The following is a 27,273-nucleotide window of genomic DNA, read 5'->3' on the forward strand; positions in this document are numbered from 1 at the left end:
CTTGCAGCTGTTTTTCCGACGCAGCGGCTGTGCAAGAAGAATCTCCATGCATTGCCGCGTCGCTGCCGAACCAATGCAGCGCCTATCTCTGCTTCAAGAACTGACACATTGACGGATCGCGGCTGAAGAAACCAACGCATTGCCGCTCAATGCCGCTGCATCGGTTGCGGACGCATCCCGGATTTCCACGCATCGTACCTGTGCGGCAAGTTTTACCGACGCATCACCCGCGGACCAGAAACGTCTTGGGGTCGACGCATCACTTACCCCCTACAGATCGGATTGGACGCATCACTTCTCCTGTGTGCAGCATTACTCATGGTCTCAGGAACTGATACAAATCTTTGTTACTCAACGTTTCCTAAATCTGCAGCTGTTTGGCCTGAGAATTTCGACGCATCTATAGGTACCTTGTGAGAAATCATGCATCTATAGTTTTCCATGGACCCAGTTGTTTGAATCCTTTTTAAAGTCATAGTATTGTTACATGTATGTTGGATTTTTGTCGTTTTGGTCATGTTGAGTTAAGATAAAGATACTTTATTTTTCTAAACTGGTGTGGTGTCTATTTGTGGTGTTATCACTGTAAAACTGTCTGTTTTGAGTACAAATACTTTACAAATTGCCTTCGGGATAAGTCGGTCTGCTTGTGCAAAGCTACCTAGGGGGTTAGCAGGGTTATCTAAAGTGTGTATCCCCCTTAACCTGACTAGAAGCAAGGGTCCCTATTTGGACAAAGGTACCTACCTCTGCCAATTAGAGACCCTCATTTCTAACAGCGCTGATCCTGTATTTGCTGATCACTCTGAATTAGCGGTATAGGCGGAAAAGCGTATGCAAATCTCACTGACCAATTTATCCATAGTGCATTCCCCGGGGACTGTTGGCAATGTTGTCTGGAGGCAATCTATTCTTGAAATGGTCTTATGTGCAGTCTTGTGTTTGGTATTAAAGGGATGCAGGAAGCCATCATTCCTAGTAGCTTCTCCAGTATCCTCACTTTCAGAGCTTGCCCCTTCTGGCACAGATACGTTTCCTTTAGTATTGCAAGTGTTCTCTTCTTGCTGGGAAATACTTTGCCTTGGATTTTACTTATCCTGGTCCCCAGAAATCTTCTGTTCTGATTCTGGAGATGACTTCTCCTTGTTTAATGAGAACCCTAGCTGATATAGAGTCTTTTTTACTTGCAGAATGTGATCTTTATTATGTTGTGTAAATTTGATATAGCACACAACTAACCCATGAGCATCTGGGTGCTGTAGCCAGTTTAACAAGTATCAGTAGAAAGATGAGAATAGGAATTAGAATAGGTAGGCTTTCAACAATAGGTAGGGTTAATGTGTATGCCTTGCCTTCGAAAGGTGCACTGCTACTGCTGCTAGATATTTCATGAATACTCTTGGTGTTGATTTTATTCCGAATGCCAGCACCTTAAACTGATAGTGTCTCTTGTGTATCACAAATCTGATGAATCTGTTGTGGCTTGTGTTCATGGGAATGTGTAAATAAGTGTCTTTTAAATCTATTGCTAGCATGTAATCCCAAACTTGTCGCTGTGGAATTACCTCATGCAGCGTTGTCATCTTCAATTTTTTCGTTTTTATAAACTTGTTTAAAAACTTTAGGTCTAGTATAGGGCGTAATGTTCCATCTACATTTTGGATTAGGAAATATGTTGATTAAGATCCCTTGTTCTTTGCAATTGGTGGCACTAATTGTATTGTATCCTTTGCGAACATTTCCTCTGCTTCCTTGAGTAGATGTGTGGTTTCCTCTTTTGAATGCACCTTTCTCCTTAGACCCTTGTTGGAGGAGTCTGTTTAATTCTATGCACTAACCATATTGTATTATGTTTCGAACCCATTTGTCTTAAGTGGTCTTCCTCCACTCCTGAAGAAAGTTTTTTACTCTGGTTCCTACTGGTGTTGAATGAAGCAGGTCTTGATGTTGTATATTTGTACCTTGGGTTGTGTGTTTGTTACTACACTCCTGCATCTCTTTAGAGTGTTTTTTCAGGTCTTTGAGTTATTTATTTGCTGGTGGGGCTTCTCCCCTTATGGGTTGTCCTCTTCCGCGTGGGCATCCGTGAAAGGACTGTCTTCCCAGCTGGTACTGCTGACCTTGTTGTTGTTGATTTGCAGACTTTCTCCCCGATTTATTTGCTGGTATGTTTGATTGAAGGTTCCTGCATGGAAGGTGCCCCTTCCCGAGGGTCTTCGAGATGGTAGAAATCCTCTCCGAATATTACCTCTAAATTTCAAACCCCCTTTGACTTTGCAGTTTCATTGTCCTTTTTTAACTGGTTAAGACTCTCGCCTACTGAATTCCCAAATAGCTGTTCTTCATTAAATGGTGAATTCAAAATACTAGTTTGAACTTCAGGTTAGAAACCTGAAATTTGTAGCCAGGCATGTCTTCTTTCTGAGACGCCGCTCATCTGCCTCCATGATGTGTCAGCTGTATTTGTACAGATTTTAAGCATTTGTCTTCAATATTTTTGCCCCCCTCTACAAGGTGTTCTGCCCTCTTTTGGTACTGCTCAGCGATAGGTTTCATCACTTGCCCCCTTTCTTCTCAATGTTGATAGGTGTGACTGTTTAGTAATGCACTGGAATTTGCAATATAGCATTGATTTGCTGCACTTCTCGTCATATTTTGTCTCATGAGGTCCATCTTCTTAGATCTCTGACTCAGAAGGAGGCCCTGTGGTGCTTATGATGCTAGCTCTTTTCTTAGCAGTTGAGGTTATTATATAATCTGCTGGGACAGTACTCTTTATGTAGCTCGGGTCCTCGGAACAGTGTTTGTATTTTTTCTCTGCTCTAGGAGTAACGGCCCTTCATGTTGCAGGCTCTTTAAAAACTACCTTGCCTTAATCCAACACACTTGCCAGCATCTGGAGAAATTGGTTTCTTGATTGTTGTGGCAAGAGAGTTTGTAATAGAAAACATGAGTGGGGTTTTTCTTCTTCTATTTGGACCCCATACCGGTCAGCTGCCTTTTTAATTACTTCGTTGTAAACCCCTACTATATTGTCAGGCTGTGATGGCATCGAAGGAGAAGTATCCACTCCTTCTGGTGGATTGGGTTTGAGGTCCTGCCATTGTGTCTCATGGTATTCTAAAGCATCAGACCCCTGGTAAATTTGTTCCTCCTCATAGAAGATTTCTTCTTCCAACTCTTCATAAGGTTTGGGAGTTAATGGTGGCTCTACATCTTCGACATTTTGTCCCCTTGATCTCTTGATGTTGAGGTCTTTGTAGGGAGTAGAAATTCTTTTAATTTTTCGCCAAAGTCTTTCTTCTTCCGTAGAAGAATCTCTATTTCCGCTTAGAGCCTGCTTTTCCTCTCTAACTCGCCCACTTGTTGTTCGGAGTCGAGATGTTTGAGTTTTCTCTTCGACAAAGAGTCTTTTGAAGACAATATGGTCGACAGACCGTCTCCTTCAGATTTCGACCGCTCTTGTTTCTACAGCAAAACGTCCTTTCCTCAACCGTCCATCGACTTCTTGGATTTTTTTCAGGGTCTGTATACTGCTGCAGTGTCCTTTCGAAGGATCTAAGAGTACTTGTCTCTCCGGTCGTGTCTGTGATCAGAGCGCTTTCACGCCGAGATTCCCTTCCAGGTTTTAGAGTCAGATCTTTGTGACTCATATACATTTTTCGAGGACGACGGTTCTCCTAACTCGGTTTGAGATGTCTTCTTGCCCCCTTGTGTGTCGACATCCATGATGTGAGTATCTGCCTCTGTGTCCTCTTCTGGGCCTTCAGCGACATTGTCTTCATCGCTTGAGAGATCCAAGTCTCAAAGTAATGGTGGGGTATATTGGCCCTGCATGTAGTGTTGGGCCCTTCTCTGCCACTTTCTTACTCTCAGAGTCTTGGGGGTGAATGCTAAGCAAGTATTGCAGTCATCAGTGGTCTACAGGCAGGTAAAAGTTACAGACCTGGTGTTAATCTTTTTGGGCAAACTTATTATGGCACTTCTTGCAAAGCTGAAAAGAAATCTTCTCCAGCACCATGACCACAGAGCACTCTACACGCGCATTTTCCAGAACCGTCAGAAGAACCTTAAACTTCTCGCAAAATACTCTCCTGTACCTTCCTAGATGTTTCCTTCCTCCGGTCAACTTTTGGTGGACTTTTCCAGATTTTTCGTGGAAATCTTTCTTCCAGTTGTTGGAGTTCCTTCAGCTTACATCCAGAGCTAACGGGGTAAAAAAAAGAATCTGAAGATGCCGACCAAATATGAGACCTTCTGGGGGGAGCACGATGACGTCACAAGAGGACTCCAAATGGAGTTCTGTCGACGCACATCAACAACAAAAAACTAAAAGGACATAATTTTTTAAGACGTATTCCGGACCCAACCACTAGATGGCAGAATAATGCACAGCATGTGAATCCAGAGCAGATTCATGCTGAAAAACCGGAGTTACGCATTTTTAAAGTATATCTGCAAATATAGTGGTTGCGCTTCATCGGGGTAAATCCAAAATTTCCATGCTCCATCGCGGTCAGCCGGATCGGATACAAGAACCAAACCTGTCCCGCTGAAAAAGTACCTAGGTTGGAGGATGCATTGAGAGTGAGATGCGAGGAGCAGGGAGGTGATGCGTTGGTTTAGATCCTTAGATTACTTGGAGATGCGTCGTCGTTGAGCAGCACTTGCGCCGTTGGTGTTGTAAATATCCTCAAAGCAAATGATGTGTCGCCCTTCAGTACTAGGCCATGTCACTGGGGCAGGCCTCAACACTTTTTGATTCTCCTCTTGTGTTCAACATTTAAATGAGAGTTTTGGCTTATCAGCTGAATGGACTGAGGTTTCTATCATCTTCTATGAACACGAAACCCAAAGGTTGGTTATTGGAGACAGTGGACTCAGTGGCAGATTCACTCAGGGATCAGGACAGTGTGGAGTGGTGGTTGAATGTAAGCTGCAACCATCAAAATCTTAGATCTTCTAACTCTAAACATCTTCAGCTGAAACAGATCCCTTTGGCTCAGTGTTATGGAGACACGCTCCAGACTTTCCATGATGGTGGGAAATTCTGGGTGTATTACTAGGCTCCCTCTCATTTACAGCACAGTTTAATAATGTTGCTTCTTTTTACCTTGGATCCTTTCAGAGAATCCATTCTTTCCTCCTCTTCTCACACAAAGACTTGCCATTAAATGTTTTTACCAGGAAAGGATTTGGACAGGCTACAGCACATTTAAAATGCTGCAGTGAGATTGATGGTGTGGCTTAGGAGGTTTCACTTAGTATCCAATAATATCAAATAAACTGGATGTTAACAATGGGAAGAGGGTTCTTAGTAAGCATTTGTGTATTATGCACAGGATTTTCCATTGAGCTAGCCCACACCTTCATTGCTACATGATGTCACCGTATTATCTAGGGCACGACTTGAATAGTTGTGACCCCTGAGGACACCTGAATGACAATTAAACTATCCATAAAATATTCATTGACCATTGACAAAAATAAACATCTTTTAAATGATTACAGAAAAGGATACATAATGCTATAATGTAATACCTGCTTCACTAAATTGGGACCCCTCTTCGATGCTTTCTTCATCAAAAGACCTTTCTTTCGAAGAGACAAGTTTATTACTGGGAAAAAAAAACAAATTAAAAAATTGTGAGCATGCCTTGTTCTATACTTGTGTATCTGTTTTTGTTATGTATTTTCAATTGTTATGTACAGCTTTCAATATAACATAAAAGAGTGTCTCGGAGGTGAGATAAATCCTCTAACATGGAACAGCAGCAAAATGTAGACAAGTAACGTTCCGTACAGAGTCACCAAAAACTTGGTCAGCTCACAAGTTTACTTCCCAAAAGTAAACTCAAAGAGCAGAAAGTAAAAAAGGAATGTAAGAGGCAAAGAGAACAAGTTCTACAAAATGGAAATCGTTTGAATTAATCAGACAAGCAATACACTATAAAATCCCAAACATACATACACATTACAAATAACCAATACTCAAAGGGACTCACACCCCAAAACCAGTAGAAACGCAACAAGAATGAAGACAATAAGCTTGAATGAATCAATTTCTTCAAAGTGATTCCACACATCCAATTCTTCACACTCAACTGTTGAGGACTTGGAAATCACTTCAACGAAAAGGATTGGTTCAAGTGTAATTTGTTTACTGATTTTGGGTTCTCCAATATCTGAATGGGAAAAGACATCTGCACTACATCCTCTAACTTGCATTTGTGTTCAATAGTGGGAGGGCATAATTGGTTTACATTTGGGTATGGATCATTTATAAAGTATATATTAGGAGCTAAAATTTATTTATTTATTTATTTATTTATTTTTTGCATTTGTAATGCACAGATACCCACAAATTGATTTTCCATAATAGCCACACAGCACAATTCACTTCAACAGAATGCCCATAATTCCATGAATCTGAGCCGGTGTTAAACCCTAATTTCATGAGGCAAAATGTCCCAGAGGTAATACACCTCCAAACATAATAAAAATATCACAAATACAGTTAATTGACTAAAAGGGCCCTCTCAATAACTGAGTTCTATGTAAGTGGAATAGTTTAAGGATTTATTACAAGAATTCAAAAATGCGGTCCAAAATAATTGCCATGAAGGCTCTAGGCAAATAGAGCATTACAGAAATGGAAAAGGTGGTAGAAGGTTTAAGATTCCCCTAAGTTTTCCTAACAGGAGATTTCAATGTGAAAATTTCTAATGAACGCATAGAAAAATGGTAGTATGGCGAACAAGAGGAAGCTTTGTCAATCCCAACACCTATATTTCTCTCAGGGATCAAAGCAGACAAAAGAAGGAAAATTCTACTATCCTCACTTCCAGTAATAAACAGAGTTATTTTAAACGGAAACACAGAAGGAGATATACCGGCAACGGGAACAAGAATACTAAACTTCAATACATATGATATGCAGCCAGGACCTGTTCGGGAAAGTTTCAGGTTTAAGCATCAAATTTACACAGGGAAGCGACCATGCAATATTACATCTCAAAACAGGTCTAAGACTGCAACCTACAACTCCAGGGTATATCATGCATTTGCATAGTACAGTAATGGTGAACCAGGCCCAAGGGCGACTGACATGGCACTCGAGAACATTCAACAAATTAATTTCTGTATTTGTCACCGCACAAGCATTACAGAATATTCGTTCCATAGACCCAATAATAAAATTTGAAGTTCTTTTTAAAATAAATGGTGCACTCCCTGCAGGATACCTTAACCGAAGTTCACACTCAGGAAAACATAAAAGAAGGTACTTAGATATAAGAGTAATCTAATTAAATAAACTAATAAGGGCGCAATTCATTAAATTCTCAGAAATAAGACAACACGAAATCAATATTCTAAAAAACCGCAGCAGGAGGGAAAAAAACCCAAAAAACTATGCAGGACCAAAAATGGGTGGACATTCAGATTGCAGCCAAACAAACAAATAAACGCGATTACTGGAGTCTTAATTGCTAAAGAAACGGGCACAAAAAAGTCGTTACAAGCCTCACCAGTTCCCCCAACCGAATGGGAATCATATTTAAGTAACCTATACAAAATAAACCTGAGGAAAGAAAATGCGATCCAAGTTTCAAGCAAGTTTGGGGAACAAACTATAGACAATGGTGCTCCATCTCCTTAGCAAATCGAACACTTTATAAAAACTGCAAAATCGTCCGCTGCAATGGGCCAGGATCAGATCCAGATAAAGCAATCCAAAAGAGTGGAGCATGTTTTTAGCCCCTCTGTTCTTACATTCCTTTTCCACTGGTGAAATCCCAAAATCTTGGTAGGGGAGCATTGTGATCCCAATCTATAAGAAAGGCCCTCGGTTGCTTCCCTGTAATTACCGTCATGATGGACGCAACAGGGAAGATCTTCGCGGCAAGTATACTCGAACATCTTAAAGATAGGGCTTTTTCAACAGGATTAATACCGCTAAACCAAGCTGGGTTCAGACCAAAGCACTCTATAACCGACAACATAGCAGTGTTGCAAACAATAATAGACAAATACGTGGTCTCAAAATCCCAGGTCGTCTATTCGGTCTTTGTCGATTTCACAACAGCATTCAACAGAGTGGATAGACCAACTCTATGGATTAAGCTCAGAAAATTGGGAATACCAGATAATTTGTTGCACATAATTACATCACTGTATTTGGAAACTTGGTGTCAAGTTCAAATGGGGAAAGAGAAAAGACTTACTCATCCAATTGACACACCAAATGATCTCAGGCAAGGGTGCCTTTTAGCTCCTCTTGTTCTCTATATCTCAGTGATCTTCCGTAGCGTTTTCTACACATCAATTTCCTCCAAACATATCATCACACAAAATTCATATCATGATGTATCCCGATGACGTGGTCATCTTCGACCTTACACCTTACGGCCTTCAAAGGAATTTACAAGCACTTATAAAATATACAGAAGAAAACTTCCCAGTGCCAAACATAACGAGAACGAAAATCGTTCCGTTTAGAGGAAGAAAACGATACACAAAATATAACTGGACACTGGGGGGAAAATCGCTAGAAGTCGTAAAGGAATATACCTACTTAGGATTAATTTTACACAATCTTTGCAAAACTCCCCTCATTTGTACCACCCGAGTCGCAAAGCAGATGTTCACATTGGGGCACTTCGGAGATTATGATAAGGCACTTCACTTCTCTTCTCCAGGTTTTCAGTTCTAAGATCCCACCAATCTTATCGTATGCTCTTGAATATATATCCAGTGACAATGGCAACAAATACAACTGAAAGAAGCGAAAATCCTCCGGAAACTGTTGAAAATGCATCAAGCAGTTCCTCTACACCTAAAGCTCTCCTTAGTCAGTTCATATGCCAGAGGAATTACCAACATCATAAGATGGGCATACAACCTAGTACACGCAGAACAAGGCACTTTAAGATCTTTATTAAAAGCAGAGACTTTCGATCAAGGATCATCGAAGAACGTTTTCAGTCAAAACGTATCCAGTGCATTCAAAGTATCGAAGGTTACAATTGATCTGTTGCAATCCTAGACTCCTGCACATCTGAGGCTCTTCCTAAAACATTTAACACCATGGATAAGTTATGAATTTGATATTCAACAGTGTACTAAATTGCATCATTACAAACTTTATGCTGAGACAATAGACTATAAGAAATGTCAACAGTATATTTGTTTTAATTTAAAGCATGGAGTCATGCGTTGCATAATATTACTTCGGCTCGGGATGCTCCCTAATAAATCTTTTACCTCTAAATGGACTTCTAATGAAAATGCCAGCAGTTCATGCGAGCTCTGTAACAGAGGTGTGCAAGACTTAAAACATGTATTATTTGTTTGCCCTAACTCGACACTTGTAGATGCTAGAAAGCGATTTTTAAAACCAATTCAAACAAAATGTAATATCACATCTGTTCAGAGCTTGATCTCGCTTTTTAAGTCACCTCCTAATGAATGTGTGTTACAATGTGTTTAAAATTTTAAAAACCTTTTTAAAATTGTATTAGAATGATTTCCTAGTAACTAACCAAATTTGTTAAATGACATGTATTTTTACTCTTTTGTATAAATATTTGTTGTTCTCAGTAGAGAACTAAATAAAATAAACTTGAAATTCGGGAACAGACCATCAATCTGTGTTGCGGCGAATATACAAATCGTTCCTGCTGTCAGGTGATCATTTGGACAGTACACTGCATTATACACAGATGGCACAGGAAAGTACCAGGGAAATATGGGAGTAGACAGGAATGCAGTTAGTATGAAAGATGGAAAAATGTGGAGCACATAAAGAATTTAAGTGACGGGAAATATTGAAGCATCAAGAGAATGAAAGTGTAGAAGGATATTTCTTATTGAGTGTGTCTTTAACAAAGTTTTTCCCTCTTCAGGTGACAGAGCAATGCAATTTTTGTCAACTATTTTATCCGTTCATGAAAGAAACGTCATATTATTTTGCTTTTTATAGCTTGCATCCTCTTTCCTGGTACGCCTTACCTGGATCACTGATTACCAAGGTTTGATATGTCTCAATGGTCTTGGTGTAGTACAGCAACATGGATAAGGAGACTGTTGGTTGTTATCCACCCGGTGTCATAGTGTATTGGTGTACAAATAAAGTTTTAATAAACTATGCTTCATCCATCATTATTGTACCTATCAGCCTAGGAGCCTTACATTGAGAGGCACTACATATGTGAGGTTCTAGACTTTAGCAGATGCCCTCTCGAGACTCCTCCCCATGGATGGACGTCTTAGTGACTGGCAGGCATATTCATTATTCAGATGCTGAAGTGGAAGCTGGTAGTAGGTGGAGGACATTTTTGATAAACATATCACTGAGTGCACAAGCTGAAATCTGTAGAGGTTTTGGGGGTGCTTATCTCCCAAGAAAATATGAAGAGAACCTAATGGAATATTCTAATCTGTCAGGACCAGTGGCCAGGAGTATTTCTGCAGCAGAAAATGTAATACGTAGCTATGTGAAAATTGTGTACACTTCACCAACAAATCTATCCCACAAAGCAAGCTGCTCTTTTACGGCCGAATGGGGCTTTTCCCTTGACTACAAACAGGCAAAATATGGTCGCCCAATAACGATAAGTAACATTTTATTATTAACACACATTTGATAGAAAATGGAGCTCAATGTTTACCCTAATCATATTTCTTCAGAATATTTCATTTAATCAAAATGCGAAAATAGAATTTGCATAAGCTCTAAACATGGTGTACTCTTATTTAAAGCATATGCTTTTACATGTCAAACAAAGAATAAAAACATTATGTGCTGAATAAAATTACAACCGAGTAAGAAACAGACTTACTGCTGCGCTTTTGAATCGTGCTGTCTTTTTCTTCTCTTGCTCGGATTCCAAGTGCCTTGTTCCTGCGAACTTTCCAGGACACTAAGTGCAGAAGTATCTCTTTCATCATGACCCTGCCTCGCTTCTCCTTGGGGTCTCTCCTTCAACAGAAGGCTAGGACTTCCTCCAGATTCTGCGGTCTCATACGGAGAAGACGAGAGTTCTTCTTCCTGCAAGAACCATTATTTTACAGCTATATCCATCACTCCGAATGTACTACTGATAAAATACTCGAGAGAGGTACTTAATGTACAGAAAACGGAAGAATCGATTTCGACATAAGACAGATATAAGAGGCTGAATTCTATTCAAGCATATTATCACTTTTTAGAACTGTGGCATAAGGAATATGCTACTTACCAGTATGCATCTGTTCTTGGCATGTAGAGCTGCAGATCTATACACTGTGCATAGCTCGCCATCTGGTGTTGGGCCTGGATGTTTGCAGTTTGTTTTTCCTCTTGGAAAGTCTTTGGAAGTCACAAGTTCGGTGACTCCTCCCTTGGTTCGTATTGCGCATGGGCTTCGGCTCCATCCTCAGATTGTTTTTCGCCAGCAGGGAAAGATGGAGCATAGTGGAAACAGTAAAGAAACCCATGTGTGTTGTATCTAAGTAAGATAAGACTGGAACGGATACAGGTAGCCGGAGAGGCGGGTGGGCGTGTATAGATCTGCAGCTCTACATGCCAAGAACAGATGTATACTGGTAAGTAGCATATTCCGTTCAAGGCATATGAGCTGCAGATTATACACTGTGCATAGATTATATAGCAGTACCCAACCCTAGCGGCGACCACCGGCATCCGTTGCAGTTGTTTGGAACAGTGTTTTTAGTACAGCCTGGCCCACACTAGCTTGTTGTTTGGTTTGCACATCTACACAGTAATGTTTTGTGAAAGTGTGCGGTGTTGACCATGTGGCTGCTTTACATATGTCATCTAGTGGTATATTTCCTAGAAAAGCCATAGAAGCCCCTATCTTTCTTGTGGAGTGGGCTTTGGGGGGAACCGATAGCGTTCGCTTTGCTTTGTGGTAGCAAATCTGTATACATTTTACAATCCACCTAGCTATCCCTGATTTAGAAATAGGGTTGCCTTTATGTGGTGGAGAGAAGGAGACAAATAGCCGTTTGGTTTTCCTGAAAGGTTGTGTACGTTGGCTGTAGTAAAGTAGAGCTCTTTTAACATCCAGTGTGTGTAACGCTCTTTCTGCAACGGTTTGAGGTTGTGTGAAAAAGACTGGTAATTCTACCGACTGGTTTAGATGGAATGGAGAAATGACTTTGGGTAGAAATTTTGGGTTGGTGCGGAGTACAACCTTGTTCTGATGCATTTGGAGAAAAGGTTCCTGTATAGTGAGTGCTTGTATTTCACTAACCCTTCTAAGGGATGTGATGGCCACTAGAAATGCTGTTTTCCATGTGAGAAATTGCAGCTCACATTTATGTAATGGTTCGAAAGGGGGTCCCATTAACCGTGTGAGAACTATATTCAAATTTCAGACAGGTGAGGGTGGTACTCTGGGTGGAATTACTCTTTTGAGGCCTTCCATGAAGGCTTTGATGGAAGGCACTCTGAAAAGCGATAGGTGTTGCCTGTTCTGTAAGTAAGCAGCAATGGCAGCGAGGTGTAACCTAATGGAAGTATATACTAGGTTACACCTTTGTAGGTGGAGTAAATAACATATGATGTGCTGTATGGACACATTTAAAGGATTGATTGTGTTGTTGCGGCAGTAAACAACAAATCTTTTCCACTTTGCCGCATAGCGTGCCCTAGTAGTAGGGCGTCTAGCTTCCCTGATAATATTCATGCAATCAGGGGGAAGGTTAAGGTATCCGAATTCTAGGACCTCAGGAGCCGGATCGCAAGGTTGAGCTGAGCTGGGTCCGGGTGCCTGATCTCTCCATGGTTCTGGGTTAGGAGGCATGGTGAGAGGTGTAGCTTTTGGTGTGGTACTACCGAGAGTTGCAGCAGCGTGGTGTACCACGGTTGTCTGGCCCATGTTGGAGCTACTAGGATCAGTGTTGGGGAATACTGTTGTAGCTTTCGCACTACTAATGGAATTAGTGGGAGAGGTGGAAAAGCGTATGCAAATTTGTTTGACCAGTTCATCCATATCGCATTGCCTTTTGACAATGGGTGTGGATATCTGGCGGCGAAGCTTGGCCATTTTTTGTTTTCGTGGGTGGCGAATAGGTCTATGTGTGGATGCCCCCACTTCTGAAAGAACGGATGAAGAACTTGTGGGTGAAGTTCCCACTCGTGGATCTGCTGCGTTTGTCTGCTGAGCAGATCTGCCACGGTGTTTTGGACTCCTGGGACGTGTTGGGCCAGGAGAAAGATTTTTTGTGGGATTGCTCATCTCCATATGCTCTGATCTAACAGAGAGCTGTGGAGTGTGTGTGCCCCCTTGCTTTTGAATGTAGTACATGGCAGTCTTGTTGTCTGTGCGAATGAGGACTGCCTTGCCTGAAATCTGCGTCTGGAAGGATTTTAGGGCAAGGAAGATTGCAAGTAACTCCAGATGATTGATGTGGAGTAACTTCTGTTGTGGCGTCCATGTGCCCTGTGCTGTGAGATGTAACAGATGAGCTCCCCAGCCGGAGAGCGATGCGTCTGCTGTTAGGATTATTTGTGGGACCGGGTCCAGGAACGGTCGACCTCTGGAAAGGTTTGTGGTGTTCCACCACTGCAGAGAGCGATGGGTGCGACCGTCTACCAACACCAGATCTGCCAGTTGTCCCTGGGCCTGGTTCCACTGGCGCGCTAAGCACTCCTGGAGTGGACGCATTTGGAGTCTTGCATGGGGCACTACGAAGATGCAAGAGGCCATCATCCCTATCAGTTGCATAAACACTCTTGGTGGGAGAGAGTGTTGAGATATGAATTTTTGACGCAGAGCCTGTATCTTTGCTATCCTGGCAGGATTGGGATAGGCTATGGCTTTTGAGGTGTCTATGGTGGCACCGAGGTATTGTTTTGTGTGTGATGGTACCAGGTGGTATTTTTGATGGTTCACCGTGAAACCTAGCTGATGGAGTAGTTGGACTGTAGCGGCGGTGTGTTGCACACATTGATCGTAGGCCGTGGCTTTTATTAGCCAGTCATCCAGATAAGGGAAGACGTGAATGTGCTGTCTTCTGAGGTGTGCGGCCACTACTGCTAGGCACTTGGTGAAAACCCTTGGTGCTGTTGTTACCCCGAACGGGAGCACCTTGAACTGGTAATGTTGCCCGTCCACCACAAATCTGAGGTACTTTCTGTGAGACTGGTGTACTGGGATATGAAAATATGCGTCTTTCAAGTCCAGAGTGGTGAGAAAATCGTTCTGGGAAAGAAGTGGGAGAACTTGTTGAAGGGTTACCATGTGAAAATGGTCCGAATGTATGTAAGTGTTTAGAGGTCTGAGATCTAGGCTAGGTCGTAGAGTCTCGTCTGTCTTTGGAATCAGAAAGTACAGGGAGTAGACCCCTAAATGTTGCTGATTTATAGGGACCTGCTCTATGGCTCCTTTTTGCAGGAGGGAGATCCCCTCCTGTTTTAGTAGTGCAGTATGTTCTTGAGACATAGGGCGGTGCCTGGGTGGAATGTTTGGGGGGGGGGGAAGATGTTAGTTCTAAGCAATACCCTGACTGAATAATTTGTGTCACCCATTTGTCTGAGGTGATTGTCTCCCAGACGTGAAGGAAATCTTGTATTCTGCCCCCGACCGGAGTGGAATGGTCTAGAGGGAGTGGGGGAAAGTCATTGGGTATTAGGTGTGGCAGAGCGGGCGGTATTTGTCTTGCCTCTGCCCTTGTTATTATTTCCTCTGTATCCTCCTCTTTGATAACCCTTTGTGAAGGTAGATTGAGGAGGGGATTTGTAGGACGTGGATGCAGTATCCGAGGAGTAGCCTCTGCCCGTGCCTCGAAAGGAAGAGCGGCGAAAAGAGCGCCTAGGAGTGTGTGACTGTAGGGCTCCCATGGATTTCGCCGTGTCAGTATCTTTTTTCATCTTTTTGAGGGCTTCGTCAACTTTTGGGCCAAATAGATGATCTTGGTCGAATGGGTGATTTAATATAGAGGCTTGTACCTCAGGTTTAAAACCTGAAACTCTGAGCCAGGCATGGCGACGTATAGGGACACTGGTGTTTATGGCCCTGGAGGCTGTATCTGCTGCATCTAGGGCACAGCGAATAGAGGTATTAGTTATTAGTTTTCCCTCTTGGATGAATTCATTGGCCCTGTTCTTATATTTTTCAGGGAGATGGTGCATGATGGTCTCTAACTCATCGTAATGTGCCCTGTCGTATCTGGCCAATAGCGCTTGCGTGTTGGCGATACGCCATATGTTGGCGGCTTGTGACGCAGTGCGCTTCCCTGACGCGTCTAGGAGCTTGGACTCTTTGTCAGGTGGTGGTGCTTCGCCAGACACCTGAGAATTGGAGCGTTTCCTAGCTGTAGATACCACTAGGGAATCCAAAGGTGCAGGGCCTTTAATATATGAAGGGTCTGTGGGGGCGGCTTTGTATTTCTTCTCTATACGGGGGTTTAGGACCCTGGCCCTGACTGGGTCTTTAAAGACCTCTGGTGCATGTTTAACCACCCCTTTTAACATAGGTAGGATGGCAGTAGACCTATGTGCGTCGTCAGAGGTGTCTAGGAGAAAATCCTCCTCTACTGGGTCAGTGTGTAACTCCACCCCATGGTAGTGTGCTGCCCTTTGTAATAAGTGGTGAAAACCCAAGGAATCTTCAGGTGGGGATGGCCTAGATGGGTAAAGGTCATCCTGTGGGACATCTGGGATGTCCGGATTATTGTAGTCGTCCCATGGGTCTGGAGATCCAGTAGGGGTGGGATCCTGTGGCACATCTGCTGGATCATAAAATGGGTCTCCTAAGTCGTCTGGGACAGGAGACAAGGTTGGGGAACGATGTGGGGGTGGAGAGGGTGGGGAGGGTGGAGGAGGTGGAGGAAGGCACTCTGAAAGGAGAGGCAGCAGTGTCTTTCCTCTTTGGAGGTGGAGCTGGTTTGTCCAAGTGTCTCTTTTTTGTAGACTATGTCAAATGTCCAGTTTTTGGATCCTTGGTGAGAGTCTTTTGGAGAGGATCCGGTGTAAAAAGTTCTTGGGACACTGGTTGCTCGGCCGGCGCCGAAGTTTTCGGGGCAGACGGCTTTTTAGGCTTGTCCAAGCCGAGCTTCTTTGGGACCTCAGATTTTTTGGTCGGCGCCGAAGAAGGCTTCGGCACAGGAGTGTCGGTGCCGAGGGCCTTGTGATGTTTGGTCGACACCGGCAGGGCAGGTTTCGACACCGAAGGCTTTGGTACTGGGTTCGGTGTGGGGATGGAGGCCGATCTTTTCTTCGGTGCCGAAGGGTGTTTTTCGGCACCGATAGTAGGCTGGCTCGAGCCCGAGCTGCCGGAAGGCTTAATAGGCTTCTTTACCGGGCCCGAAGGTGGGGTGTGAGAAGCAGTATCCTTGGTCTTACCTAGGCCCGAAAGCGAAGGAGTGACAGAAGCCTTTGTGGGTATCGGTGTGGGAGGGGGTATTGTACTCACGACCCTCTGCGCCGGGGTGATATCCTCCACATCGGAGTCGTTGGCCTCGGAAGCACTGACGAGGTCGTCGTCCTCTTCCTTGATGTTCTGCTGTCCCGGAGCTTCGACGTCGTCCCCGAAGATGTCGACTGGAGCGGAGGTCGAGGAGTGCGCTATGTTGCGTCTAGCCCGTCGATCTCGAATAGTCTTTTTAGAGCGAAAAGACTTGCAGGCGGGACAGTCTCGAGCCTCGTGTTCAGGGGAGAGGCAGAGGTTGCACACCTCGTGGAGATCGGTGTGGGGAAACTTGGACCCACATCGAGGGCACTTCTTGAAAGGAGTTCTTTCCATCAGCCGAGACCGGAGCCGGAATAGGCCCGAAGGCCGCCGTCGACAACCGGAATCGAAGAAGTGCCGAAGAGAAGGTGATGAAGATGATTTATTATCTGAAGGATCTCGATGAGCGAGGATTTTGCGTCGATCGTTGAACTGGAAAGTTCGGAACCGGAGCGCGAAGTATTACATCCGAGCCCGATGGCAGAAAAAAACAATCTGAGGATGGAGCCGAAGCCCATGCGCAATACGAACCAAGGGAGGAGTCACCGAACTCGTGACTTCCAAAGACTTTCCAAGAGGAAAAACAAACTGCAAACATCCGGGCCCAACACCAGATGGCGAGCTATGCACAGTGTATAATCTGCAGCTCATATGCCTCGAACATAATTGTTTAACAGTGCATTTCAGACTACACGGTATGTGTATAAATTACAGAACATATTACTGCAAATCTGAACCTGAAAAAACAACAGGACACTACTCCAGTACAGCAGGACAGCAAAAAGAAATTCCCATTATTTCTCACAATATTTTATCACCTAGACAACCTATTCTTCAAGGAGTATGAATATTTATTCGCGAGACAATGCCTTTATTGTTCTTTTTTTTTTGATAAACACATTTTTATTGATTTTGTTAAGTTGAGAGAAGACACCAGCCAGTCATCACGACACCATGAAAATCCAGGAGTACATATAAGCGTTTGCGCTACCCAGTTTACAGACACTAATAAAGGCAAAGCAACAGTTTGGACGTTCCCCTTGTGACTAAACCAGACCCCCCCCCCCCAACCATTTACCCCAGACCCTACGATATTTCTTGGGACACCCACGTGCCTCCTACATGACTTTTTCTTGAGTGGCGCACCAGTCCACCCCAGTCCGCCAGCGTCCAACCCTCAGGGGTTCAGGGCATTTCCAGGAGGCCGCAATGTCCCTTTTGGCAACCACCATTGCTGTAGTGAAGAACACTTTCTTGTTCCGAGACCCATCCAACCCGTCAGTGATGCCCAGGATCGTGTGTTTTGGGTTATGGGGAACCTCCCACCCCAAGACCTCGGTGAGCTTTTCCTCAATTTCCACCCCAGAACCACATCAAGCGGGGGCATGACCATACCATGTGGAGGAAATCAGCTGGGTCGTGACCACACCTTGTACATGCAGAGGTCAGGCTAAACCCCGTTCAGTGAAGGCGCACCAGGGTGAGGTAGGCTACATCTAAGTAATAGAGCTGTACCAAGCATAGCCTGGCGGAGGAGGCGACTGTCCTGGGGGCCATAAGGGCGTCGCGCCAGTCCTCTTCTTCCAGGGTTCCCAGCCATTCCTTCCACTGAGCCCACATTCGGTCTAGGGAAGTTTGGGTACTGTTGATCAGTGTGCGATAAATGCGGGAGATGCCACACTTCCCCAGGTCCCCAAACATAATCTGAGCCTCAGGCAGGGTATGATCAGGAAGCCGTGTACCTGTTAGGTGCGTGTGGAGGGCGTGTCACAGTTGCAAGTACCTATAGAATTGTGATTGATGCAGGAAGTATCTATTTTGGAGGTCTTTGAAGGAACACAAGTGATCCCCCACCCATACATTGCCTAATTGTGAGATGCCAATAAAGTCCCAAGCCCTAAAGCCCTGCAGCTCGTTAACCTCTTTGATCCAGGTCCCCTGCCACAAGGGTGCACATTGGGTCAGTGTGTGTGTCCACTTGGTGTGCCGCAGTGCAGCCCGCCAGGCCAGTAACACAGAGCGTGTCACCTCTGGTAGGTGGGATGGAATAGGGGCCCCGTACAACATGGACTGACCCTTGGTTAGGCCCAGTTCCCCCAGTTCGAGCCTGTAACCCAGATCAGACCATTCCCTGTTGAAGCAGTCATGTATAGAGAGTAGTCGTGTGGCAAGGTAATACAGATAAAGGGGAGTCATCCCCAGACCCCCGTCAAACGAGGGGTCCTACAGACATTTAGCACCAGTCGGGTCCTACCTTTCCCCCACAGGAACTTATTGGTCGTGCTATCCAATTCGCAGAACCAGGCCCTGGGAAAGCACAGCGGGGTATTTTGAAGAACGTAGAGGAATCGGGGAAGTACCATCATTTTAAAGGGGATGACACTCCCCATGGGGTTCAGGGGCAAGTATTGCCACTTCTGGGCATCTGCCTTGGCCCGTTTCACCAAGGGAGTGACGTTGAGGGCCCAGCTAAGCTCAGGGAGTAAGGTCATCCATATCCCCAGGTATTTGAAAGATTGACGGCGAAGTGGTATAGTGGATTGCCAATCGAAGCATTCATGGGACAGGTGGAGGGGGAACTAAAACGGATTTGTCAGGGTTCAACTGGAGGCCAGAGGCCCGTTCAAAGGAATGCAGGATGCGGAGACAATGGGCGCCTAACCGGTGGGATCTGCTAAATAGATGATAATGTCATCTACATAAAGGGCAATTTGTCTGTTTCGGTGCTGGGCCATTCCCATCCCCGCACGTGCTCACATGACCGCATCAGGGACGCCAAGGGCTCCATCACAAAAGCAAAGAGCAGGGGGGAAAGAGGACAAGCCTGCCTCGTTCCCCTGCAAACCGAGAAAGTCTCCGATAGTACCCCGTTCACCAGGACACGAGCCAGAGGGAAGGCATAGAGAACCCGGACCATGGCACGAAAGCAGGGACCAAGTCCCATCTTATCAAGGACATCCTTTAGAAACCCCCAGTCCACCGAATCGAAAGCCTCCGCAAAGTCTACAAGAAGAATCGCAAGGTATGGGGTGAGGAGATGGCGGTGGGCCAAGGCTGATTGCAATCTACACAGACAGTGCCGGGTTCCGCGTGAGGGCATGAACCCGCATTGGTCGGGATGAACCAGCGCGGACAAGTGGGGTTTGAGCCGATGGGCGAGGATCGTAGCGAACAGTTTAACTTCGGTATTGATGAGGGAGATAGGGCGGTAATCTACGCATCGTGTTGAGGGCGGCTGGGACTTAGGAAGAACCACATGGTGGCCATGTCCGTCTCCTGGGGGAAGGAGCCTTTTTCAACAGCTTCCCGAAACAGTTCTGCAAGATGGGGGGTGAGAATATCCCGGTAGTGAACATAGTATTCTTGAGGGAGGCCGTCTGGGCCCGGTGTCTTGACGGAGGAGATAAGGGTGATCGCTTCCCCAATTTCTTCACGGGTGATGGTGCGGTCTAGATCGTCTTGAGTATCGGGTCCAGGCTAGGAAGGTGTCCGTTCCCGACCTCCAGCAGACCCGCGAGAGAAAGGGTTGGAGTTCTAGCCTCGTATAGCAGGCGGTAATAGGAGGCAAAGGCATGGGCCATCTCTGTTGGGGAGCGGCACTCCGAACTGTCTGGCGCCATGATTTTAAGGGATTATGCGGTTTGCCCTAGGATATGTGGCTAGGCGGTGGAGGAGTGAGCCATTTCTGACGCCCCAACCATATACCCTGGCCACAGAGGAGTTTGGCCACTTCCAGCGACAACTGCTTGATCTCCGACTGGAGCTGGGTGGAAGCACGCTCAAGGCGCAGAGCCTGCGCCTCCCGTCAGATAATTAGTTGCATTTGAGCCTGTCGCTGGAGCTTGAGCTGGCCCCGTGCGAATCAGTACCGGGGAACGGTCAGAAATACCTCGAGGGAGGATAGCGACATCCTGAATCATGAGGCAGTCCGTCGATGGAACGGAGATGGCGTCAATGCACGCCTGCGTGTGGTGCACCGCCGAGGTGTGTGTGAACTGTTTAGAATGTGGGTGCCATATACGCCATGCATCACATAGACCCAACGATTCGGACCAAGTCGTCAGCTGTTTTGCCTGTGGGAGTCTACTAGGGGAAGGGGGACCGGTCGTATCAAGGGCAGGTGAGGAGACCGCATTGAAGTCGCCCCCGAGGAAAGTGGGACCCAGGGGAAGAGACGCCAAGAGGTCAGCAGACTTGGTTAGGGTTGCCGTCAACATTGAAGGAGTAGAGCGACACAAGATTTAGGGGGCCATCGTTTAGTGTGCCACTGAAGGCCACAAAGGTGCCCTGGGCGTCATGAATTACCTGCACAGTCACAAGGGGAAGAGAACGTTTTACCAGGATCGCCACCCCTCGGGATCCCTGAGTGAACCCTGAATGCCAAATCCTGTCACAGCTGTAGCATGTTAAAAAGTGGCAGTGATTACCCAGCAAAAGCGTCTCATGTTAAAGTAGGATGTCCACCCCCAGGCGTTGTGCATAACGTAAGACAGCCATGCGCTTAAAACGTTCCAAGAGGCCACTAACATTCCAAGACATGATGCACAGGTATGTGCTTCGTAGAGGTGTGTCAGGCATAATGGCAGGGTGTGGCAGTAAAGTCTCAAAGGGAGGCCCGGCATCAAATTGGGACGCAAGAAGGCCCGGTTAGGTGTCCAGAGGGAAGTCCGTGCATCCCACCGGGTGCAAGTCGGGGTGCCATGTGATTGCTGGTGCGACAAAACTGAACAACAAATGAAAAAAACTAACAGAAAAACTCGGGACAACGTCCCGTCCCCGCACCCCCCCTCCGTCCCAACTCCCACCCTACACTTCAGGAACGGAAGCATCTGTCATCCTAACAATGAACAAAAGACCAAACTAGAAAGCTTGGGAATGGGAAAATGTGTAGGACCCCTCCTCATGACAGGATGTACATAGTCGAGTCCATCAGGAAGAAAAGAACAATATGAGTCTAAGAGCTAAGCCCGGCAGGCAGAGACGAGTTCAAGCAGGGTCTCTCAGGAGCATTGGGCTATGGGAAAGGTCTGTGTCTGGGAGGTCCAGCAAAGCGGGCCAGGGCGAAGCACCCCTGCGGTCCAGGTGGCCGGATGAGCCGGAGAGTCTCCCGGCCGAGGATTCTTCTGAAAACAATATTGGTTGTTGGGAGGGGCCCAACGGGGAGTCTGACCTGGCTCGACTCTGCCCACGGCGCCTGCGGGAGCAGTTGCGTTGAGGCCGGGGGGCAGAAGGCGCGGGATGGATGGGCCCACCATCCACCCCCCCCCCACCCCCCCCCCGGGAGTGGATTCCGGTCACTGGCCCGCAGAGGGTGCTCCTCCGGTGCCCAGGCCTCAGTAGGAGTGTCAAAGAACAAAGTCTTGTTAGCGAACACAACTCACAGGCGTGCCGGAACAAGGGGCAGAAATTGGATGTTGAGTGCCCTCAGTTTTTCTTTGACTTCACCAAAGGAGCAGCGCTGACCCTGGACTTCACGGGTGTAATCCGGGAAGATCATGATTGTGTGGTTTTCGTAGCGGAGCCGCTGCTGTTTGCGGGCTTCATCCAGGATGGCGTCACGGTCTTTGAAATTGCGAACTCGCATTACGACTGGCTGGGGGGCCGCACCCGGCGGTGGTTTAGGGGCAAGAGATCGGTGGGCCCGCTCAATCGCGAACCATAGAGAGAGAGAGAGCCCTCAGGGACCGCGACCGCAACCACTTCTCTAGGAAGTCCACCGCGCGGCCCTGCTCCGGTCCCTCCGGGAAGCCCACCAGGCGGAGGTTGTTGCGCCAGGACCGGTTTTCCACTTCCTCCGCCCGGCGGTGCAACTCCTGGGTGTGCAACTGGAGACGAGCCACCTGCCCCTTAAGTTGCTGGACGTCATCTTCCACGGTGGAAATTCGGGTTTCAGTCTCCTTGATCCGGGCTGTGGCATTTCGGAGGTCCTGCCGGATGAGGGTCATGTCCACACGCACCTCCGCGATCTTGCCTTCCACCGAGGATTGTGAGGCATGGATGGCTTGTAGGATAGTGGACAAATCCGCGGGTGGAGGAGGCTCCTGTTCCGTGGCACCCCCAGTCGCCCCCACATCCGAGGTGGTGAAACGGTCCATTTTTGTTTGGGTGGCAGGGGTCTTTGCTGGTCTGCCGATCGACGGCTGATGTTCTCCCTCAGTAGACCCACTCGCATCTGTGGATGAGAGCCTCAATCATGCAAGGGGGCGATGGAGAGCCGAGGCGGCATTAGGACTAGGACCCCTGGGCCGATGCGCACGAGGGATCAGAATGCAGCTCTAGAGTGTGGAGGCGGTGGGTAAGCCGGCGGCCAAAGGAGGGCGGAGGGAGGAGAGCCGGAGGACCACTCGCAACACGCCGCCTGATACTGGGGTCAATGACTTACAGAAGGTTCAGCCAAGTTTGCTCACTTGGCCCTTAGCTGTCCACAAGAGAGGATGCAACCCCAGAGGGGGAGTCACTGCTACCTTAAACAGTAGCCGAGGCACCCTCCGCTCCTCACCGAAGTGTCGGGGGCCCCCAGTCAGCCAAGCAGCATGTGGGGAGCATCTTCGAGGCCCCAGACCGCATCGGGGATGAGGGTGGTGATCGCTCCTTGAGATAAATCTCCTCTGCCGCCCGATTGACAGCCGAATCCCCCACCAACCCGGGCCAAGGACAGATGCAGCCACAGGCTGACTTCAGCAGATACCCTCACTCCTCACCTCCGCAGCAGCCCTCCGCCAGGTCTCCAGGCGCTCACACCCTGCCGCCACTCTCCGACGTGCAGGCCCCTCGCAGGATAGGGCCTAGGACCAGTGTGGGCCCTTGTGGCTGTGTCCCAGGCTCCCCCAGGTTGAGCCAGGGAAGGCCGAGGGGGCAGCCGCCTCTCACTGCCGCCGTCCAGACAGCTCCTCAGGACACCACTAGTGTTACGGCGCCCAGGCTGGATAGCAAGAGGCCGTCTCCAGGGTCCGCAGGCCGTTGTAGGAAGCATAGCGTTACAACAAACATAGGCACGGGCGGGAGTCGTGGAGGGGACACTCTTAGAGGACCCACCCGCTGCTCGAAGCCTGTGGCTGAGTCCACTCCGACGGCAGAAATGTAGGCCGCGGCAGGGATCAGAGCAGCACTACCGGCCAAGATAAAGAGAGTGGGGCGTTGGAGGGGGCCCAGGCCCCAAGCTGCGCGAACAAGCAACCAATTCCACCTCCCCCAGCGGCAAGCAGTTCAGGCCTCCACACGGCTGATCTGGGTAAGCTCGTTCACGAGGCGGAAGAGACTCCTCCTCGCCGCCCGAAATGGCGGCTGGTGCCGGGACCCACCACGCGGGGCCCAGAAGCCCCGCCAGCACCCAGGATCAGGCACCAAGGAAGCCGATCTCCATTCCAGAAGTCAGGCCGTCACAGGGGAAGCACGGCTGATCGGAAGAGGTGACCCAGGCGGGCCTCTGGCAGCGGCCAGCCCGCAGTCGGGAGAAGGGGGATCCACGGCGCACTTGGGCTGGTACTGCGGCTAGGTGTGACAGGTCTCTCGACCGTCTCGGGCACGACGTGGAGGCTCTGGTCCACCCCGCTGGCAGTGGAGTTGCCGCGGGTCAAGGGCTAGAGGCTGGCATCCTGCTGGGATTGCACCGCGCCGGTGTGCCTCACGGTTCCACAGCGTCCTGGGGTGCTCCGCGACCGGAATTTCAATGCCCGTCGCTGCAGCAAGTAGATGGCAGCGGGCTGTGAGGCTGAATGAAGGTAAGGACAGGCAGGTCTTGGGCGGATGACGGAGGGGTCCAGGGGCACTCTTAGAGTGCGACCGCCATCTTGACGTGCCAAGCCACGCCCCCGCCATTATTGTTCTTTAAGAGACTGTGGTACCAACAAAGGCAATTAGACGTTAAGTACAGCAACTGATGTGGTGACAAGGTGCATTTAAAAGCACAATGCTGAAATAAAATAAACTGAACAGAAAGGAAAACGTTTAGAAGTAATTTGTAGGGTATTTATAACATAACCCATCCACAGGGTTGACTGGTAGTTTTTTCTGCATCACACTCCCAGATATCTATTTCTTAAAAGATCTAGTCATTCAATGTATTTTACAGTACAATGTTTTATGAGGCACAACTCCAGTTATAGAGGCCTAACATACCAAATAGATAGGACCTTTGTGCTACACAAATCTTTCAGGTCAAAATCTCAGAGGTCTTAATTGTGTTTAATGATAACACTGTTAAAACCTGCTAAGCTACACCGCATTAACAATAATAATCGCCACCATTATCAATAACTCACTTACCCTTGGAGAGGAACCTAAAAACCTCAAAAATGCCATCCAGAACTACTCTCCTGAAAAAACAGTTGACAACTCAGACGACACCTTTAGTTACAGACCCACATCCAGGCTACCCTGTACAGCAAAAGCTCTTAAGGTAGCTATTGGTCTCCAAACAAGTATCCAGACACCTTGGAAACAACATTTCCTTGAATGACTTCCAGTCTAGCTTCTAACACATCGTGGAACAGAAACCACGCTTCCTTATCAGAGGAGCTGCTCCCCACTAGCCACAAGAGTCTAGGCTGCACTGTAAGAATGGTTAACTTGTTAGAAGCATTCAACACCATTGATCACAAAATTGAATTTGATCAAGTAGCTGATGTTGTCGAATTAAGTGGCTCTGTACTGTCTTGGTTTTGATCCTTATTCAAAAGCTACATATCATATCAAAGTTGATACATTTTTCTCAGATTCGACAACCATTTCCAGTGGAGTTCCTCAGTAGCCTAACCGGTCACAAGGGGCCATATTATACATGCAAGTGCATTTTTCTTCATTGCACCGGGCGCACCTTAAAAAGGTGCTCCCGGCGCAATGAAGGAAAATGCACTTTATTATGATGGATGCGCTGCACCCAGGGCAGCGCATTTATGTGAAAAAAGGAGCGGCTGCTTTGAAGCCACTCTGTGCTTTCACACTGCCGGCGGCAAACCACCTGCACTTTGAAGGGGGAATAGAGATCCTCTTCCAGGCTGGTGCAGTGAGTACCTGTACCCGCCTGCAAGGTGATGTCTGGGGGGGTCCATGGGACTCCTTTTCTCCCCACCAGAAGGCTGCCCTCAGGGGGCGCACTGACAGTGTGCCTCCTGAGAGTTTTTTTGCCTCTGCACCGGCATTTGTAATACGGCGCGGGTGCACAGGCAAATAGATTCGCTTATTTGCATGGAGCATGCCCCCAAGTGAATGAGGGAACGCCCTCCGAGAATAGTGTTTGCGCTTTATGTGTGCCAGGGCTATCGGTATTAATGCTGGCACTATTACCACCAGCGCTATCGGCAGCCCCTTCGGTAACACCAAAATGCCCCGGGGGAATGCAAACCAGGCGCAAACACCCCACATCTTTTAATCTTCTATATGGTGCACCTATTCCATATGCTTGATATTCATGGTTTACATTACTAATCTAATGCCGTAAGATGTGGTTTTAAATTGAGATTAGTGGACTCGCGGATTAAAATTTATTCTTGAGCACCACTACTTCCCTTTTTATCATTCTCACCCCCACCTTGCACCCATACTTTCCACACTCATCTACACCACTAGGCCCCATACCCGCGCTGCCTCTTACAGCATTAGGAATTAACAACATAGGAGCCCATCAGGTATTGCAGCGCCAACCTGACGAGGAGAATGCTCTATGATGAAGCATGACACCCAGCCGGGTGTGTGAGGGCCCTAGTTCCTAAAGTGGGAACCCCTCCCCATTTTGGACCTTAACTTACACCAACCAGTCCTCTCATTTGCCATTCAACCCTCCCCAGGAGCTGCATACCTTTTGTTGTAATATATTTGAGAATAGCTGCTTTCCTGCCACAAACCTGCATTGGTCGGGGTGAACAATGGAACCTAGGACTTTACTCGATCGGGTAGCTAAGAGTTTCGTAAAGATCTTATAGTCCACATTAAGTTAACTGATCGGCCTATAAGAGTTAATGTTTTCCTTTTTTTAAAAATCTTTCTTTAAAACGCTCACTACAACCGCTGTTCTAAAGGAAGGCGGGGGCTCGACTCTTTTAGTATGTAATTAGCAAGTTTTCAAATTTCGATATTCAAAATTGGTGCAAACTATTAATATCATTCTGAAGGGATACAATCTTCCCCAGCCGATTTACCATTCGCCAATGATTTAACCAGTCTTTACCTCTTCTAAAGAGAACTCAGCTATCAATTCATTTGCATAGTGGTTTTCCAACCGTGGAATAGGAAGCTTATTTAAAAATTGCTTCAACCGCGTCTTATCAATCTGTTGATGCAAATTGTGTATATTTTCGTAATGTTTGTGAAAGGCTTTCTGTATCTCTAGGGGGATCTGTTAAGTGGGTCTTAGTTTCTGTGTCTAATAGAGATGTAATCCTATTACTTCCTTGTTGTTCTCTACACCGCCAAGCCAGCAATTTACCCACGTATTCACTTTCTTCATAGATTTTTTGAAGATATGTGAAATTGTCAGTAATACTTTGTGCATAGTAACATTCCTGGATGCGTATTTTGGCTGGTCTAAATAGTTCTTTATTTACCGCAGTCTTAACTTGCCTGAATATTACACTTGCCAGATGCAACTCAGTCTCCAAATTCATTCTTTGCAAAGATACCACTTTTCGTTTTTGAATCCCCTTGGCGGTAATATATCCCCGGATAGTTGCCGTGAATAACTCCCAGATGGTCTCTATTCGGGCATTATCAGTTTTAGCCTAAAATAATTTGCAATCTCATTATATACCTCCATGCACTATTTCTCATCCTCTAGATTAACTTTATCAAAAGTCCATCTTCTAACTTGTCTCTCTATCCT

The 27,273-nt window shown here is 46.8% G+C and overlaps 1 protein-coding gene across 3 annotated transcripts in view; it reads right to left on the reverse strand.

Annotated features, from left to right (window-relative positions):
- RADX (RPA1 related single stranded DNA binding protein, X-linked) overlaps positions 1 to 27,273 on the reverse strand; it is a 529,236-nt gene that overhangs the window by 201,592 nt on the left and 300,371 nt on the right. For all 3 annotated transcript variants that reach the window (XM_085608034.1, XM_085608035.1, XM_085608033.1), the window contains exons 10-11: positions 10,842 to 11,050; positions 5,542 to 5,618 (exon numbers count right to left, since the gene is read on the reverse strand). In XM_085608034.1, the coding sequence (XP_085464160.1) occupies positions 5,542 to 5,618; positions 10,842 to 11,050 (286 nt within the window). The remainder of the gene's footprint in view (positions 1 to 5,541; positions 5,619 to 10,841; positions 11,051 to 27,273) is intronic.

This window comes from Triturus cristatus, chromosome 5_2, assembly GCF_964204655.1.
Source record: "Triturus cristatus chromosome 5_2, aTriCri1.1, whole genome shotgun sequence".
Classification (NCBI taxonomy): domain Eukaryota; kingdom Metazoa; phylum Chordata; class Amphibia; order Caudata; family Salamandridae; genus Triturus; species Triturus cristatus.